At 45.3% G+C, this 19,613-nt stretch overlaps 1 protein-coding gene and 1 non-coding gene across 3 annotated transcripts in view; one reads left to right on the top strand and one right to left on the bottom strand.

The window, feature by feature from the left end:
* The first annotated feature begins 346 nt into the window (after positions 1-346).
* The window catches only part of IGSF3 (immunoglobulin superfamily member 3), a 123,519-nt gene continuing 104,252 nt past the window's right edge, over positions 347-19,613 (top strand). Inside the window, exons 1-2 of one of the 2 annotated variants that reach the window (XM_004380352.2) lie at positions 347-486; positions 1,160-1,809. In XM_004380352.2, the coding sequence (XP_004380409.1) occupies positions 1,767-1,809 (43 nt within the window). In that variant the 5' untranslated portion in view covers positions 347-486; positions 1,160-1,766. Of the gene's footprint in view, positions 487-1,159; positions 1,810-19,613 lie in introns of those variants that run through there. The other variant, XM_023734883.1, reaches the window with a different exon arrangement.
* On the bottom strand, positions 10,264-10,334 carry TRNAG-UCC (transfer RNA glycine (anticodon UCC)). Its single transcript has one exon. It is a non-coding gene; the product is annotated as a tRNA-Gly (tRNA).

Here is a 19,613-nt window from a genome sequence, read left to right on the forward strand (position 1 = left end):
TGCTGTCCCTTTCTAGGCTAGGGCGGGGGTGGGGGTGGGGGTGGGGGAGTCCTGTGGTGGGCTTTGGGAAGAGCCTATGCATCTCGCTGGCGGCCCCCGAATCTGAGGCCCCCTGATTAACTTTCAGGGATGCCCAGGTCCTCAGGTCTCTCTTGCCACGGGCAGGTGAGAACAGGGAGCGAGGAGCTCCTACCCGGCGTGCCGCCGCCAGGCCCCGGCCATACTCGCCGCGTCCTAGGGAGGTGGGAAGAGGCGGGGCCTGGGGCGGGACCGCTTGCCGTGGCCCCCGCCCCCGCCCGGCGCTGGGCTCGCCCGGGTGCAGCGGGCCGGGTTGGAGCTGGAGGGGGCGGGGACTCGGGAGGGGCCGGAGCGCGACTGGTGGTGCCTTTGCTGGAGTAGAGGGGGGAAGCGGCGCGTCCCCAGAGGCGTGCGCCCAGACCGACGGACGGACGCAAGGACGCGAGGAGGGAGAGGGCTGGGGGCGAGGTCAGTGTCCGGTGGGGACGCGGGCGGCGCCAGGGAGGGCCGGCGGCGAGGGGATCTGGGAGCCCGGGGAAGGGAGGCAGGGACGGGCGGCGGCGGCGGGCCCCGCGCCGGTTACGCTCGGGGTCGGGCCCGAGACCCCTCCCCTGCTCGGTCGGGAGGGCGGTGAACGCGCCACGGCAGCGGAAAGCGGAGCCCCCGGCTCGGTTTCCTCACCCGGTCTCCTTGCCAGTCAGCGAAAAATAAAACACCCGGGAAGGTAAAACAATAGCGGGGCCACCTGGGACGCGGCGCGCGCAGAGTGCCCACGTTTGAGGCGAGGGCCAGGGTGGAACCCAGGAGTCCTGACCCCACCTCGGAGCCCCTTCTCGATTTGCCCTCGCGGAGGGTGGGGCTACCCGCGGCTCCGGCGCTCGGCAGGAGGCAAAGGGAATTCCCACGAGTGAAGCCTTTCATGAAAGTATTCCAGGAACAATCGGGCTCCCCACAGTTGTCCTGCTCTGGCAGGGAAATTGAGGCGCAGGGAAATGTAAAGACTTGCCCAAGGTCAGAAAGCGAAGGTTAACTGCCCTGGTCCAGGTGCGGGACCCAGGTGTCCGGACCAGCCTAGCGCTGGGCCCCTCTCGGTTTTGCGGCGGTTGTGTTTGCCTTTGATAAATCTCTGTGTTTGTTTTAGAAATCTGCTGGCATTGTGGGACCTCTTCAGGGCTGCCGAGCGCCAACTTGCTTCGTGTGTCCTGGGCAGGTGTGGGGCAGGTGGCAGTTCCATGACCTACCACCATGGATGGAGGCAGACTTTTTGATGAAGAAACTCAAACAGTCGATGCCAGCTAGCTTGATTTGACTGTCATACGTTTTCACAAAACCTGCCCTGTTCCCTTTGGAGAATCTGAGTGAGGAAGATTACAGACACCTTCACTGGGAAGCCAAGGACATTTCTGTATAATCAGGGGATGAAAGGATTTTCTCAGACTTTTTTCCCTTTTCCTTGAGGATTAATCTTTCACGTATCTACAGTTCCAGCGAAAACGCAAGGCACACCATGTGGCAGAAGCCTGGAGCGCCTTCAGAATTGGTGTGGACCCTCCATTTACCATAGAGGAGTTAGACACATGCTGCCCCCAGCCCCCTCCTGCTGGTCTCTTTAACCTGTCCTGCTTTTCTGAGTTCAATTCTGTTTCCAAAACCTTCCTCTGGAGCTATAAGTGGATTGCCAGAAATGAGAGATTAAGTGCTGGGAGAAGAGGAAGCATCCTGTGTTGTGTCTCCTCTCGGCTGCTGACATGAAGTGCTTTTTCCTAGTGCTGAGCTGTCTGGTGGTGCTGAGTAAGTGAATCGGCTTATTAGTGCGATCGATGTGAAAGTTTAACCTGCTGTTAGTTCCTGTAATTCGTTGTGGTTCTTTCCCATCAACACTAGGCTTTGGGGGACACCAGGAGGCAGCTGGTGTGTGTTGGAAGAGAGTACCCAGGGGTCTGTTTCTGATCTAGGAGGAATGGTGCAATGTTGCTTGTTATCTTTAAGAAGGAACATTTGCTGTTCTTAAAGTGTCTGTGTCTGGTGCCTTGGGGTGAGGCCCCCCCCATCTACAGGTCCGTGGTTTAGGGACCCCATATGGGTTGTGGGCTAGTCTTGTAGTATTACAAGCATGGATGCTCCAGTGTTACCACTTCTGTGTTGGTCCACATTCATTCCTAATTGTTCCTACTATGCTGAGAAAGTTGGCTTGGTGATTATGATGGTGATTTTTTTGAGAGGAAAGTGAGAATGGGTGGAATAGTGGGTTGAAGGAATGCTTTGCCCTACCTAAGTGGCCTATAGACTAAAAATGTTAGAGAGTACTAGTCATATGCACACACACACACACACACACACATACACATACAAAACAAAACAAACTTAGAACATATTCTGGAAAGAAGAGAGACTGCCTGCTAGAAGATTTGTTAGGATTGGGTTTTGTGCCCCCACAGAAGGTCAGAATGCTTAGAGCGGGAAGAGGAAACTGTGGCCCCAAGAGGTGAACACTTGTCACTTCTCTTAAGGACTCCTCCCCATTAAAGAGTCACCCCTCTGCCCAGCGCTCATGCATTCTCAAATTCCAAAATATGTTTTGTGTCACTGAGTGCCAACTTAAGTGTGGTTATCTTAGAACACATCGTAGGTGTAGGATAAACTCCCAAGCTAGGATCAGATGAATTCTATCTCCCCATCTCCCCAAACCTCACACATGAGCACACCCAGTATGACTTGGTCCTCTGATTTCAGAAGATGTCATCACTGCTGCTAGTGGTTTTTGCATCTCCGAATCTAGGTGTCTTCCATTTACAGGGTTTATTTGTGATCTTTTGGCAGTGGCAGTTGCTTTTATGCATTGCCTACATCCTTGCACGAGTTAATAGGTGAATGGAAAGAGAATGGACTTTGGAGTTATAAGACCTGGGTTCAAATCTCAACCTCACCATGATTGACGTCAGAGTCTCAAATGGGAAGATACCTCCAAGGGCTGCTGTGACAAGGGATATAAGGTTATAAACATCTCAACTCCCTTGAACAATGTCTGAAACAAGGTAAATGTGTTAATTCAAGGGTTCTCAAACTTGAATACACGGAATCACTAGGAGAGCCTTTAGAAATTCTGGTTTCTGAGCAACAACCCCAGGTCAATTAAATCATATTCTCTGGGGGGAGGGACCCAGGAATCAGTCTTTTACATCTCCCTGGTTATTCCAATGTGTAGCTGAGTCTGAGAGACAGTGGGTGAGGTCATTAGTCCCAGCCCCCCTCCCCCACATACACTAGTCTGACAGTAAGTCTTCTGCCAAAGTGTGGGTGGGATTGTTGTCTCCATGTGTTCTGTATGTTCAGACACAGTCAAGAAGGCAGGTAGCCCTCCATTCACCAGTCCCTAACTACTGTATTGCTATTTGTTATACTGTGTTTGTTATTCACTTAGTGTCTCGGTTTAAATCAGTCATTAGTGATTCATGTGGGACAAGAGGACACAAACAAGGGAAGCCCTCGGGAGGTTTGGATTTGGGGTGGGGTGTGTGGCTAAGGCCGGAAAGAGGGTGGAGTGAAAGGGTGGGGCCGAGGGCAGGAGAAGGAACCGCCAATAGGAAAGCAAGGAAAATGTGACATTTGTACCTTTTGTTTCTCCTGGCTGCTCAAGAAATGTAAGGCTGGCTGCTGGTCCCCGGCTGTTTGTCCTCTGAGTCCCTCTAGGGAGAAGAGCTCAAGTCCTGGCACCAGGTGTCACCCTTCCCCCACCCCTCATATGTAAACAGGTGCCATGGAGGAAAATGAGTGTAAAAGTGGCCTTCAAGGGAAACAGTGGTAGAAGTCCAGACATGGGTGAAGGGGGATGGTTTGGGATTGTGGATGTGCATATTCATCTCCACCTGATTTGGGGGCCTACTCGTGGAACCTCATTTTTTTCCATCACCTGATGGCTCTCAGCGCAGGGATAGGGGAGGGAGAGCCCATTCCTTTCTTAACCTTGGAGAAGTAAAAGATGTTTGGGGAGGGAATGGCACCCATGTTAGGGTCTTGTTTCCTGCTTGCAGTCTGATGTGGTCTGATTCACGTGGCAGCATTCTTGCTGTGTAATGTGAATTAATGTGTGACGTGAATTTACAATAGCAAAGAATCCCAAGGTTTTATGTCCCTGTGGGTCACATACCTGGAATAAAATTTTGTTTGTAAAAAGTAGGATAAGGCTAAGTGCTCCGCAAAGTGAGAGTGATACAAGTGCTGGCCACTAGAACTGACAGTTTGAGTTAGAAAACCCTGTGACAGTATGTGAGGGGGTAAGCAGGGTAAATCTCTGAGATGCTTGCAACTCTCTTGACATCATTAGAGCCGTGCTTTTCTGCTCCCTTCCTTTGCCAGTATCTAGGATTTGGATCAGGTTTCTTTGTCTGCATACTGATCCCTACTCACGTCTCTGTCCTACTGAAGCTGCATGGCTTTGTACCTGCCCTCTTGACCATTGTGTCTTATTTCCTTGTGTTGCAGCCCTGAGTGCCTCACCGAACCCAGGACCATTGGTTACCGCAGCAACCCTTGTTCCAGTTCCAGAGCCATCCTACCCTGGGCCTAGTTGAGCAATAAAGATAGTAAAGTCTCCACTATGAGAATTTGGTGGAACCAGAGGCTTGAGAGATGGGAGAGAAAGAGGATGGGCATGTGTGAATGTGGAAGACTGTGAAGAGAGGGAATAAGAAGAGAGGAAGAGAGTGGTCCTGGCTGTGCCTGGGAGAAGCTTGTGTGAGTGACAGTGACATGGAAACATTACAACAATCTGGGAGAAATAGAATAGGATTTGTGTCTTTAAGAACGGGAAGGGAAAAATCAGGAAGGATATATATAAGCTTTAAACACGTAAAGCAAGTTTCAATTTTGTGTAGTCCATTAAGAGTTATGCCTCCCAGACCAGTGCTGATGTTGCAGACAAGACGAAATAGCTTTAAAAGTGTTAGCAATGAAAAATGTAGGAGATGGAGAACCTGTAAGTGGCTGGAGATCATTTGCAATCTCCTCCATCTGGAGAGAAGTTCATTTGTAGAGTTTAGGAAGCCTCTTGTTTGACTAGGATGGTTGTGAGGAAGTAATCACTTACTTCTCAGTTAGTTAGGGAAGGTTTCTGAGGGAGGGTTAGTGCTTCCAAAAGAGGTTGAAAGAAACTTTGATGTACTGATGGGAGAGAGCTCAGAGGCAGGACTAGGGTGATCAAAGGCAGAATAGAGGAAAAGGTAGAGGAGAGAAGTGAAGCGGTTTGGGGCAGTCATGAGAAAGATTCTGAAGGAAGAGGATGAGGATCATGATTCATAGATGCCCAAACATCACTGTCCCAACAGTTGACCCAGAGGTAGTGCACTTGCCTTTTTGGGGGACCATTTGACAAGGGTGCTGGAGAAGGGAATTCTTGCCAGGAGGACTAAACTGGCTAGGAAGCCTTTCACCTCAAACCATTGAGCCACCTCTGGGCGTCCAGGGCTGTCTTAAGATGTCTCGATCTCCTACATTTTTCATTGTAGCAGTAGAAGAATAACAGTAGTAATACCAGTTCTCTTAACTCTAACCCTTACTATGAACCAAGTCCTATCTCATTCAGTCCTCAACCCTGCAGATTAGATACTTGTATTATCACTTTTTTATAGATGGAGAAATTGAGGTCCAGGGAGGTTAAGTAACTTGCCCAAAGTAGATTACTGTACCAGGTTGGTATGGTGATCTGCAGTGTCAGGGACCCAGACACCTCCTGTCTTGTTGTTCCATGTATATACCCTCCATTCCCAAGGTAATCTCATGGTCCAAGATGGCTGTTCCTGTTCCATCAGGAAGGAGGGAAAGGAGTAGCCAAGGGCAGACCCTCTTAATTTAAGGCCACATCCTATAAGCTGTACATATCATTTCTGTTTACATCCGCATTGGCTACAACTTGGTCACATGACCATACTTAGCTGCAAGGGTTGCTGGGAAATGTTGTCCTTATTCCAGTGGCTGTATGCCCAGCTAAAAGCTGAGGGTTCTGTTATTGTAGCGGAAAGAGAGAACAGATTTTAGGGGAAAACGGCTGGTCTCTGCCATAGTCACAGTGCTGGTCGGTGTCAGAGCAGCGTTTGGAAGTGAGGACCATTTGGTTCCAAATCCTGTGTTCTTTTATCTAGGAAGCTGCCCCCTCTGTGAGTATGAGGCCCAGCCCCGGCCTCTGAGAAGCCTTGTTGGGAAGGCATGAGCTAGATAAACCAACAGTTGTTATGTGGGAAGCAACATAAATCAGCATATAGTTAAGCACTCAATATTGTGGTTTTAGCTGTAAATACTATAATGTTTATAGTGCTTACTATGTGCCAGTCACGGTGTTAAATACTTTACATAACATGATCTTCTGTGTAAGTGCTTAACGACCGTCTTTGTCATGCTCATTCACGTAGCCCCAGAACTCAGCCTTCTGCTTGTCACACAGTAGGTGTTCAATACATTTTTTGACGAATGAATCATTTCCTGAGGTAGGTGTTGTGAATGTATTGGTTTCCTCAATCAAGATGAGGAAATTCAGGGATCAGGGAGATTGAGTAATTTTGTTCAAAGGAGAAGAACAAGAAATTGTCTGAGACTAGGTTTGAATCCACCTTTGTCTGAGCTCTTACTTCACCAAATAGAGGTTCTTAACCATTTTTGTGCCATGGATCCTTTTGACAGTCTAGTGAAGCCTATAGATCCCTTCTTAGCATAGCATTTTAAAATACATAAAATGATATAATAGAATGACAGAGGAAACCAATTATATTGAAATATAGCTATTAAAATGTTCAAATAAAAAGATGTGATATAGCAGTTTGTGTCTTTAATAACACAGATGACAAGAAAGCGCTCTACTACTAGCTGAAAGGCTGGCAGTTCGAACCCACCCAGAGGCAGCTTGGAAGGCAGGCCTGGCGATCTGCTGTCTGAAAGGTCACAGCCTTGAAAACCCTATGGAGCAGTTCTACTCTGCACAAATGGGGTCGCCATGAGTTGGAATCAACTTGATGGCAACTAACAACAACAGGTCTAACAATTTTTGTAATTTTGAAGTAGTGATGAGTATAAATGATATTTTGAGGTACTTGTATCAGCTGGAGCCCTGGTAGCATAGTGGATAAGAGCTACGGCTGCTAACCAAAAGGTTGGCAGTTTGAATCCACCAGCTGCTCCTTGGAAACCCCGTGGCGAAGTTCTGCTTTGTCCTGTAGGGTCGTTGTGAGTCGGAATCGACTTGACAGCAACAGGGTTTTTTTTTTTTTTTGCATCAGCTGTGATGTGATATGAAAATATGTATGATTTCTGTTGTGACCAAGTCACAGGTACTGGAAATGCTACTGTGTTGGTTGCCTGTATTCATCAGCAAAGGATGGTTAAAATTCAATTAGAGGTTAGCAAAATAAAGATGTAATTTCTTTTTTCCTATCCAGATTCACAGACCTCCTGAATTCTATCCACGAGTCCCTGCAAAATTCAAAGTCAAGTTCAGTGTAGATGGTGGTTGTTGGAGGACACACTGTGGGAGAGCACTTGGGCTGGACTTTAAGAAATGAGCAGGGCTTGGGTGGGAAGACATTCTCTTCCCAGTAGGGTCCTGATAATGTAGAGGACTTAGCAGCCATCATGGCAGTGGAGCAGCCGTTTAGAGATTGGAGAAAATGACTCTCAGTGGTTTTAAGGACCAATTCAGGTGAGATGATGTTGCACATAGAGAACTGGCTTGGATTATAATGAGTCTGGGACCTGAGCTTAGACTGGGTCCCTAGAGCCCAGTCTGACCACTTGCACTGACCCCAGGCCTGGGAACTGGAGGCAATGACTCCAGTTGCTGGCTTCGCATAGTCCCCGGCCTTGGGTGCCTGGTGCATCCTGAGCTGTGGCCTCTTGATTAATATTTTTAGGTTTCTTTTGGAGTGTCTTCAGTTGCCACGATTAGACACCTGTTTCTTTGCGCTTCGAAGTGAGCACAGCTATTCCGTATAAAAGGTTGTTTTTTATTTTTTTTTAATTTAAGGAAATTAGGACACCAGTGTGTGAAATCCCCCCTCCCCCCGATTTTCAAAGAAATGAGTGGTTGCATCAAAATCAAGCTTATATTTGTAGAAAATCACATGTTGCCAAATTCCCTCACCAAGAACCGTTTATTAAGTCACTAATTGTGGGCTACAGTGGCAGGGACTTAACAAAGACCATGGCAATGAACCTCCCTTAACTGGAATCCCCAATTAAGTGGGATTTTGTTTTCATTTTTGAACTCCACTTTCAGAAGGGCAAAAATCACAAGATGTAGTAGCAGGGATTTATTCTAGAAATTAGCAGCTTCCAAGCAATCGTCAGCCCAGTCTCTACATCTTCCGCATCTATAATTATAGTAGCAGCAGAAAATGATGAGCCTGGGGCACTGCAAGATCCCGAATGAAAGATTAAATTATATTAACCCTAGCCAGGCTGGGAAGTGGTCAGATGTATTTTAAAAAGCTTTATAATAGGCTATATAATAAGAAGAGTTGAAGCAAAGTTTCTGCCTCACCCTTGATTAACGCTCTAATTAAATTTACCGGATACTCTATTCCCAGTCATCGAGGTGACCGAGGCTTTGCTGAACACGACCCTAGTTCCTGCCTTCTAAGAGATGGTAATCTAGGGCCAGCGGTAAAGCAAATGGTAAATCAATTTGCAAATGGACAGAGAGAAACTGACATATTCTCTCTGAGGACGTGTTTGTTCCAGGAGGAGAGGCAAGGCACCTTTGTTCTTGTTCTTAGTTTAGCAGGAGTGGAAGGCGGTTTCCATCCAGGAGAGGAATAAGGCAGGGTAGCTCACAAGTAGTCAGTCTGGAAAGGCTTCCTGGAAGAGTTGTACTTTTGGGTACTTTTTAAGTAATAGGAGAGTGATGACCTGGCAGAATTATAGTGTGGAGGATATCCTCAGCACACAGGGCTGCTTTGAGAAGACTTCTAAAGGGGTGGATAAGTGTGAGTGTCGGTGGGTCTTGGGTCAGGGGACCTGAAGGTGCTGGCTGGTAGGAAACGGAACAGTTGGGTTGGTGTGAGGATTGTGGATTTGGGCCAGCGATAGACGGAAAATACCAGAAAGCTGTAGGTAGGTGTCTTGGAGTTCCACTGGGGGATGGGATTCTAGACAAAGAACCATTTAACAGCAGTGTTGATGGGAGATGTGGCCAGGGAGGGCAGAAGATGTTACTGGAGTTGGGGAGTCCAGAAAGTGAAGGGTGGCTTGTTCCTGTACTAATGGTGGAGCTTCGTGTATTATGGAAACAGTCAGCATAATCAGAGCAGATACATTCTCTCAAAACTGTCAACCCAAAGAATTAGAGTTCCCCTGTCACCTAGTAGTACCCTCTTCCCATCAACTTTCAGGTCCCAGGCCTTCCCTTTATTAAAAGTGGGAAAAAAAATCTGATGGCAGTTGTGTGTTCTTCCTGATTATGATTCTTCGATTCTTTGCCCAGGCTTGCCTTTAAGATAGTGTTATTGTTGTGTATTTAATTTTGTTTTTACTTGTAACACCATTTTCTGGTACTCCAGAATGCAGTCCAGTGCTTCCTGCTCTATGTCCACCTCTGAGAAGACAGCCTCCGCTCTCAGCAGGGCCCTGGATCATGCCTGTGGCATTGATCGTTATAGTGCCATGTCGTGAGCCCAGGACGTGCTTTCTTCTTCCACTTCTGAAGGACCCATTTTATTAACCCTCTTCCCCCAGGAGCTCCATATTTTGAAATCTTTTGTTTCCCAGACAGACAGCATTTATTAAATAGTAATTAATCAGTTTTTCCTATGGGATAACTAGTATGGCTGCTCACACACAATATAATCCAAAGCAAAATTACTTTTGTGCTCTGGGTTGCATCAGACGAAAGCACACACTTAGTTTAGAGACCTTAGCCCTGAACCTTCAGTTTAGGGAAAGTGGCATCATTGTTTGATGTCTTCGAAATCTCCTGCCTTCATACCCCAAGTATTATCCTTTGGGAGCCATAGGGATCTTGGGTACCCTAGGTGGTGTTTGCCCATTGTTGTTGTTGGCTGCTGTCGAGTTGGCCCCCAACTCATGGCAACCCATCATGGAGACGGTGCAGGTCTGGGCAGCGTTTCGTCCATTTGATTTTTGGAAGTAGATCGCCAGGCCTTGCTTCCTAGTCTGTCTTAGTCTGGAAGCTCGTCTGAAGGTTTCAGAATCATAGCAACACACAAACCTCCACTGATGGACAGGTGATGGCTGTGCATGAGGGGCACTGGCAGGGAATCGAACCCTGGTCTCCTGCATGGAAGGCGAGAATTCTACCACTGAACCACCACTGCCTCCTTAATGGCCATTACATAATTGACTGCCTTGGTGACCTTGACTGACTTAGCTTGGAAAGACTTTCCCTAGGAAGAGGAACAGGAGAACTGGAGTTGAGCAACCTTCTCTTGCTTCAGGTCAAACCACACCTACCCTATGTCAGCCAGGTCCAGTCTATTCTTTTTTATTTTAATACTTTCAGGGAATGAAATTTTACAACCTCTTAGGAGCAACACATCCATCAGGAAATCTTGATTTTCACTGAAGATTTGATTTGAATTAGTAATTATTTAAATAAGCAAATAAAATGCTTTAGAATAAAATGTTATATACAGGTAAGGTTATGAGATACTGATTTCAATTTTAGAAGGTAGCTCAGTTTGTTTGCTTTATTTTTAAAATTTAAATATTATGACAGGTAACGTGAATACAGTCCTATTGTAAAAAATTCAATCAGTACAGAAATACAGAGTCAAATGTGAAAGTTCCCCTCTCCATCCCATACTCCTTACTGAATTTGATATATATTCTTCTAGACCTTTTTCTATAAATTTCTATGCATATACCCAAACACATACAGATTTTTTTCTTACCTGAATGGAATCACACAGAACATATTGTTCAACAACTTGATTTTAAAGGGGTGATTTTTTTTTCAGGCTTAATTTTATGGCCATATCAGAACTGATTTGGTTGTTTTATAGCTAGTTGAAGCTGTAATTTGTGAAATCATTGGGGACTAATGAGGCTCATTCAATACTTATATATCAGAATAATTTTGTCTTGCTGTTTTAGGAGAGTAAGAGTCATAATAGAAACACTACCCTTAAATTTTAATGTATTTAATAAGGAAAATTGACTTGTTTATTCTGGATATTTTCTCCAAAAAACATGTAAGTTTAACTAAGTGCATACATGTTTTATCAACTATTTTAGTTATCATTTTGAAATTATTTTGAATTTAAATGATGCATATTTAAAACCTGTTGACTATCTTGGGTTTTGTGTCTAATTCAGTCAAGTGTTCCTATTTGTTCATAGACTAGAAAAAAAAGTTTTGCTGCATTTTCAGTTCACAAATGATCCCTCCATTTAAAATGAATTGGACTAGACTAACCTCAAAGATTGCTTGCTACCAGCTTGACATTTAAGAAAGACTTTAACCAAAAAGAAGAGGATTTTTTTCTCTAGCCCTGTAGAAGCAACTGTTGCTGTAAAAAGATTATCATTTCAAAGTGTTTGGTTACTGCTCAAGGTCACTGGTATGACTTTCTTTAAAACCCCGGGAGCAAAAGCAGGTTTCTTGGATGGTTCACCTTTAGACCTGATTTTTATAAAATAGCTGCTGTTTTGGAGGGATGGTTGTTGGATTCACATACCATAGTCAACCCTTTTTTGACATCAGGGTTTGACCTGCTGCCACTAGTCCTGAGACCATTAAAGGTAGCCTTTGTTCTGTTGGAGTCTGCTTATAACTCTTCTAAAAAGGTTTTCATTCATTTATTCAACAAATATTGTGGTGCTTACTACAAGCACTCATTGTTCCATTATCTCACATACCACTGAATTAAAAGTTAAAATCATGATGAACATTTTAGATAGTCATCCAATATGTGTTTTTTAATCTTTAATAAACAGAAAGGTTAATTGAAAACACATTGACATTAGTGAACTCTATTTAATCCCTAAGGTGAATCCTTTTTTGCTGTTACTGAACGTCTTTCCTTCCTGTTTTGTTCTCAACTCCACCTTAGTAGCCATGGGTTACAAATTCTCTGGACCACTCTGATGCAGGACCTTTAGAAGTAAGACAATGAATGCCAATGAGAGGGGGAGATTGAGGAGGTGAGGGGAGATGGTGGTAAAATTAGGTCAAATCTTTCTCTTGGAAGTAGGCAGTTTTTATGTCCTGAGTCCTGGATATGTGGAATGTCCTTACTAACTGCTGAGGACGTTGTCAGTCTATGGGAATTGGGAATTTCATACTTAGCTCTGAATTTCTAGGAAGCCAGAACAGAAGAGAGAGAAAAATCACATATTTCCCATCAGATAGGAGACAGCATATACACCAGCCTTTCTTCTGAGGACCCTTAAGTCTGAGGTGTGTGGGAATTGGTTGTGTTGGTAGTAAGGTTGATTCATCCCCCAACCTGGTACTCTGCCTTCCTAAAAAACCAAACCAGTTGCTGTGGTGTGAATTCCAACTCTTGGCGACTCCTTTCATATCACAGTAGAACTGTGCTTCGTTGGGTTTTCAGTGGCTGATTTTTTGAAGTAGATTGCCAGGCCTTTCTTTCGAGGCATCTCTGGGTGGATTTGAACTGCCAGCCTTTTGATTAGCAGTGAGTACTTAACTGTTTGCGCCACTCAGGGACTCCTGCGAGCTTCCTACAAAGTCTACAGTGTGACCCCTCAGGAAGCCAAAGGAAGGGAGGCTGTGTAGACATAGCTCAGGGCCCTCACCCATGTTGGGTGTGTTTTCCAGAAGCTGCTGTATCAGCTCATAGCGGGGCGGGCCTCTCTGGGTCTGTACCTTACCAGGTACCCTTCCCCAACCTGGGGTTTAACCTGTAGAAGGCACTGATAGACATTTTTCCCACTTGTTACTCTCAAGTGACCTCACAAGTACCAGATGCTCCTCTCCCTACTTCCCCCAACCCCGGGCCCCTACTGCAGTACCCTAGGCCCACAGGCCCAAGGCAGGGTTATAAACCATGCCCAGTAGAAATCACCATAGCCCCAAAGCGGGCAGCTGCTGCTCCCAGTAGCCTATGTTCAGGGCCGTGCTTCTATGTACAAACAGCACTTCTCAGAGGCCTTCCTGGTTTTCCTAATCAGTTTTGCTTGGCAGTGGTTTTGTGTTGATTTGGAGATGGTTGTCTGTTGGGAGTTCTGCTTCTCAGATGGATATGCTTGTTAGGTTTTTAGAGGAGTGATTGTGCAGATGAATTTGTTAGCCTATCCTATGCTCACCCCAAAACTAGACAACACCTTTGTGACACTGTTTAAAATGATTTTCTGAACAATTTTATAATCTGTCTTTTGGTATATCATTACAAAATCACATTCTGAGCACTTCTGCCCAGCTCTTCCTCCTTACCTTGGTCAGAATGGGTGATCGCGGCTGGCTAGGTGTTTCTGCACCTCTTTGGCTGAGAGGGAACCCTGGTGGCACAGTGATTAAGTGCTTGGCTGCTAACTGAACGGTTCGAACCCACCAGCTGCTCTGCAGGAGAAAGATGTAGCAGTCTGCTTCCATAAAGATTTACAGCCTTGGAAACCCTATGAGGCAGTTCTACTCTGTCCTATAGGGTTGCTAGGAATCAGAGTCAACTCAGTGGCAGTGGGTTTGGTTTTGGTTTTGGCTGAGAGGAATAGTGTCCATAACTCATTTCTCACACTTGTACCAAGAATCTAGCTCTTCTGAGCATTTCACCCAGCAGTGGACTTCTAAAAAAGGAAAAGTAGATCAAGAACTAATGCAAAAGGTTGGCGGTTCTAGTTTACCCAGAGGCATCTTGGAAGAAAGGCCTGACGATCTACTTCCAAAAAATCAGCCATGGAAAGCCCAATGGAGCGCAGTTCTACTCTGACACACCTGGGATCACCACGAGTCAGAGCTGACTCTATGGCAACTGGTTTTCTGGTTAAACTTGAGTTTATTTTGGAAGAATTGTTATGGGTGTCATGTTTAATCCTCTTAAAGATGAATTATTCTGCAGGTGAGGAAAAGAATTTAATGGATGGGTTAAGGAGAGAGTAGAAGGAGGACTGGAAAATGTCCTTAACAGAAGATAAGAAACTCAGGTGTATGTTGGCTTTGCTTTAATTAAAGCATTATGCAATAAAAACATTTTCCTTCTCATTCTCACCCCCACCTCTGAAGAGCTGTAATTTCCTATGTTTGGAATTCAGGGAGAGTCAGGCCTCATTCGAGGGTAAGGCCAGCTTCCATCTCTGCTTTGGGGGAAAGTCGGTAAATATGAGAGCTTGAGGGCTGTGATAGTTATGGTGAATATGATTATGTGCCTCCTTGTCATAATTTATTTAGCAGCCCCTGACATCCTGGAGCTGGTGCTGTGCCCATCAGTAATCTGACTCTTATTTTCTTCTGCGTATTTTCCCTTTTGCAAATGTATAGCCATTCCGCTTTCATCAAATAGGCTTTTACTCTGTGATCTGGAAAGGGGCTGACTGAAGTCATGTGGAGGATTTTTAAGTAAACTAATCTCTTAAGACATTCAGAACGTAATCTCCCTGAGCCAGTGATCATCCTGCCTGCATCCCAGAGATTTGCGAGGGTCTGTAAAGGGGGCAGGACGGGGACTTTGGCATCCTTCATAGAAGCTGGGTATCCTCCTTGTTGGCTACAGGTTTTTGTTTGCTTTTGGAAAGGGGACGGGGCCTGCTGATCCTTTGCCTTGTCAAAAGAGCTCAAGATGCTCCATGAACGTGACCAGTGTGTGACTAAATCTCTGTGCTGGCGCAGAGAACAATGACAGGCCAGACGCGCATGGGGATCCTGCCCAAGCTTATCGGAGTCTCTGCAGTGTGTGTCCAGGGCTGGCTCCTAGGGCAATTCTGCAAAATAGCTAAGAGGCCTGCTGGTCAGTGGCGTTTACCAGCATTTTTCTTTAAATTATATCAGATTTATCAAAAGATCAAGGTGCAGGGTCAAAAACTCTCATGTGCTTTTGCTTTTAATTTGAATGTGATTCATGTATGTGCCGTCTGTTGAACTAAATTGAATTACAGTTACCCTGCAAATTGTTATTTATTTTCTGTTTCCGCCTACCTTCTGATGTTAATTCAGGTTTGGTCTTGGCTTTCAAAATGTCCTGCAAAAGAAATTGGAGAATATTATTCTACGTGCAGCCTTTGAAACTTTTTCTTTATGTGATGGTAAAATCCCTAACATTGTAGACTAATGAGGAAGATTAGTTTGAATTAGTAAAATGTCTGAATTACCAAATATTTTTCATGAATTTCACTGTCATTACTTTTAAGTAAATACAGTAACTTAAGCTAGGCTAATGGAGTGCCTAATAAAGATCCTTGGGGGATCCTGCTTTCATAGAGAAACAAGAATGATTTGCAATTATCCATACCAATTGTTTATGTAAATGGGGTTGCCTAAACACTTCGACTTGACGGCAACAGGTTTGTTTGTTTTGTTTTTTTTGAATACTAGATTGTGCTTGAGAACCATTTGTTCTCTTAAGTAATGTAAATAGTCCGTATGAAACCCTGTGTATGCCGGTAGTTTGTAAGCTATATAAAGACCTATTTTGTGAAGACCTAACTCAACCAGTAATATCAGAAATTTTAAGTTAGTGAAGCTCCTGATCCCACTTACCTCCTAAGATTAGGTTAGAGCACGCTGTCCTGTGCTTCCATAGCACCTGCACTTGTGTACTGTAACACAAATTGATAAATTTAACAGATATTTAATGTGTGTCTACTGTGTGCTCAGCAATGTGTTACATGGAGGTGGCACAGCTGTCATTCTTGTGTAGCTTATAGACTAGCAAAGAAGTTTAAGCAGTAAACAAATATGCATATAATTAAGTATAGTAATGAAGCTAGACTCGACATTATTTTTGTAATTGTTGATTTAATGCAGTAGACTGTGGTTCCATTAGGGCAGGAATTATGTCTGTGTTGTGTGTCCCCAAGCCCCTCCTTAGCCCTTTACCTGGCATAGAGTAAGTACTAGGTTGAATCGTATGACATTGCCATTTTTGTAAGTCAAAAACTGTCAAGTATCAGCAGTGTCATATGGTTCAAACTAATAGTTGCTCAGTCAATATATATTGAATGTTGAATGCATGTCGTAATCAGTGAGACCTTACAGTAGGCTGCGTTTAACACCGTTTTCTCTAGCCAAGGAAATGCCAGCTATGGTATTTGAAAAGCAGTTCCAAAACTTCAAAGAGCTAAAACTTGTGGACATGTGATATAGACATTTGGCATCAGTGGGGCTTTAGAGGCTGGTGTTCAATATGTTTTCTACGCAGTGGTTGGTGTGTTTCCCAGCCTCAGGCAGAGCCATGTGTGTTTGGGGTCTGGAGTACTGTCAGTAGCCCAGAGAATCTGAGAAAGTGTGTGCAAAGCTGAGGTGGGGGGTACGGATAGGAGCACGGTGGCCTGAAGAGGAAGTATCCAAACAGCTGAAGGAGGTGAGTGAAGGGAACACTCTTCCAGCCCAGAGCTCACATGCTCATGTACTCATTCAGCAGATTGTGTGTGCCCATGATCTGCTTAGTTACTTACTTGCAGGTGCTGACTTTCCTGATCTTGAGCCTCCTTTGTGACTGGAACTTCTGCCTGGTGGGTTGTGGCTGGACTGTAGACCACTGGCCTGTGGGAGGCAAGGGTGAACGGAGGAGAAGGCCCTAGCTGGGTCCTGCTGGGAGCAGCCCAGCTCACTGTGGAACTGGGAGCTGGGCCCAGGCTGAGCTCCCCAGACCTTCTCTGCTAAAAGCGTTTTTGCATCTGTTCAGATTTTACGGCCTTCTTTGCAGTTTCTATGCATAAATGTCCCATTGTGCCACCTTGTTATAATGCTCATTCTTTTCTCACACCCACAGGATAATTTCTAGTTCAGCTCAATTCCACAGTTATTTGTTGAGCATCCTTATGTGCCAGCACAGGATGGGGATGACAAGTGAGGGGAAACACAGATGTATGTCATTGGTCCCTGCCTGTGGCAGACACGGCTGGTTGCCTGCCTGCGCAACAGCCATTCTTTTCTTCTTTCTGCTAGAAGAGCTCCAATTTAGTTTGGGTGCCACACCTCCCCCATGGGACTCAAGGAAAGGTGACCCTGCTTCCAGCTCCAGGGTAAACGCTGATTGATCTGAACTAGTCATGGAGGTCCGTACCCCTCGCCAGTAATCAGTTTAGACGTTGAGTTTGTGACACAGTTTTGACCAATGAGATGTGAGAAGTCTGCCTGGGGCTGGGGGATTCCAGGAAAGATGTCTTCTTTATTAAATAGAAACAGAAGAAAAAACAGCTCTTTCTTCCACTAACCCATTGCCGTCAAGTCAGTTCCAACTCCTAGCAACCCTATAGGACAGGGTAGAACTGCCCCATAGAGTTTCCAAGGAGTGGCTGGTGGATTCGAACTGCTGACCTTTTGTTTAGCAGCTGTAGCTTGCTGTAGCTCTTAACTACTGCGCCACTAGGGCCCCTTTCTTTCACTAGATTCTTGGAAATGAGGCAGCTGTCTTACCTCAAGTATGTTGAGGTTGCCAGAGGGGAAAAGATGTGAAGAACCAGGGTCCTTGGCCACTGAGCCACTGAAGACCAAGCAGTTCTACCTCAATACTTTTTGTCCTCATTGTTTAAACCAGTTGAGCTGGTGTTTTCTACTACTTCTGGCTGAAGGCAACCTACTTTATACGCTCATATATTATATGCTCAAACAGCATAAAATAGGATTTATTCTTAGAAAGCTGTACAATTCAAAATATCATCAAAAAGCATAGTATTCAGAGCCAGTGCCTAGTGCTGTGGTAAGCCAGAAAGGAGAGAGATGAGCCTGTTGGTAGGAAAGACTTGAGTGAGGAGATTGTATTTGCAGTGGGTCCTGAAGCAGGATTAAGATTTATGTAGGAAGAGCAGAAGGGCATTCCAAGAAGAGGGCACAGCATGAGCCAACCTGTGGAGATAAGAGTGGACGTGGCACTGCCAGAGAACAGATTATGTCCTGACTAATTCCAGAGGCAGAGTCTACAGCACCTCCAGTTGCAGGCTTAGCTATTGACACTTGGTTTATGCAATAGGGAATCACTGTGGGTCCTGGAGCAGTGGAGAAACTAATGAAAGCAGACCATGGGAGAAGGATTAGGTAGCCAAGTATCAGCTTGGTTGGAATGGGGGAAGAATGTAAAAGCCAAGTGACCAACTTAAGCTACTGGAATAATTCAGTTATGAAGGGGTGAGAGTTTAGATTTTAATTGATAACAGTAGGAATGGTGGAGGATAGGGGGTTGCAAAGAAAATTGTGAAGGAACAAAATAACCCCTGAAAGGATGGATCGAATGTTGAGGAAGAGGGAAGACTGGAAAATGACTCCCAAGATTTTGAGCCTAGTGACTTTGGGAAATGACACAGACTAGAAATTTGGGAGAGAGGGTTGGTTTTTGGAAGATGCTATTTGGTTTTTGCCACTGGGGTTTTGAGGTAATGATGGAAGTAATAAAACCTTGAATTAAATTGAAAATACGGGCTAGACTTTGGGAATGAGAGCTCAGGGCTTAAGATGATGAGACAGAGGCAAAAACTCAGCAGACATCTGCACATTCCTAAATTTTCCAGCCTCCTTCACAGTTTGGTTGGACCATGTGATGAGTGTTAGCGATAAAATGGGAGAGGAAGTGATCAGTGTTGTTTCCTGGCTGTGGCAGCTAAGAGCGGTGCACCTCCTCCATCTCTTCCTTCTCATGCCATAGCAACCTGGGTTCCAGGGTTCCAGATGGAGCTACAAGGGGGAGGAGGGCTGCCCTTCCAGCATCAGATTTGACTAGTTCACCATCAGCCAGGAAAATCTCCTGGAAGTGAGGTCTGAAGCTGTAGAGGGATGGCACTGCTCACCGCTATTTGCTGTTGGATCCAGGTAGTATATGGTCCTCAGATTAAAGTATTCTCCTCCTCCTGACTTGATTTTCTCAGGGGTCTGCGATGAAGGGTTAGAACCTTGCTGGCTGACCTTTATTCTACCTCTGGGGCCCTCAATCTTTTTGGAAGGCAGGTTCACTTCTTGGTACCTGTCTTAGTTTCCTAGCGCTGCCATAACAAAAAATACCACAAGTGGGTGGCTTTAAAGAACAGAAATTTGTTTTCTTACAGTTCTGGAGGCTAAAAGTCCAGATCAGGGTCTTGGCTGTGTCAATTCCTTCTGTGGGCCTCTTTATTAGTGTCTTAGGCTGGGTTCCCTAGAGAAGCAAAACCACTGAAGTGTATCAATATATCTATATTGAGAGATTTATATTAAGAAAATGGCTCATGCAGTTGTAGGGGCTGGAAAGTCCCAAGTCCACAGGTCAGGCTGGAGGCTTTTCCTGACTCACATAGCTGTAGGGGCTGGCGAACCCGAGATCAGCAGGTCAGACAGCAGACTTCTGGCTCACAGGCTCTGTAGGCTAACAAATCCCAAGATTGGCAGATAAGATCGCAAGAATCGGAAGTCAGATGAACAGGAGCCAGCTGCAGGATCCAGAGCGAGCCAAAGCCTGTGAGCTTTGCCAGAAAGTCCACCTATATTGGATACAAGCCACACCTTTAAGGAA

The sequence above is a fragment of the Trichechus manatus genome, unplaced genomic scaffold (genome assembly GCF_000243295.1).
Source record: "Trichechus manatus latirostris isolate Lorelei unplaced genomic scaffold, TriManLat1.0 scaffold00073, whole genome shotgun sequence".
NCBI lineage: Eukaryota > Metazoa > Chordata > Mammalia > Sirenia > Trichechidae > Trichechus > Trichechus manatus.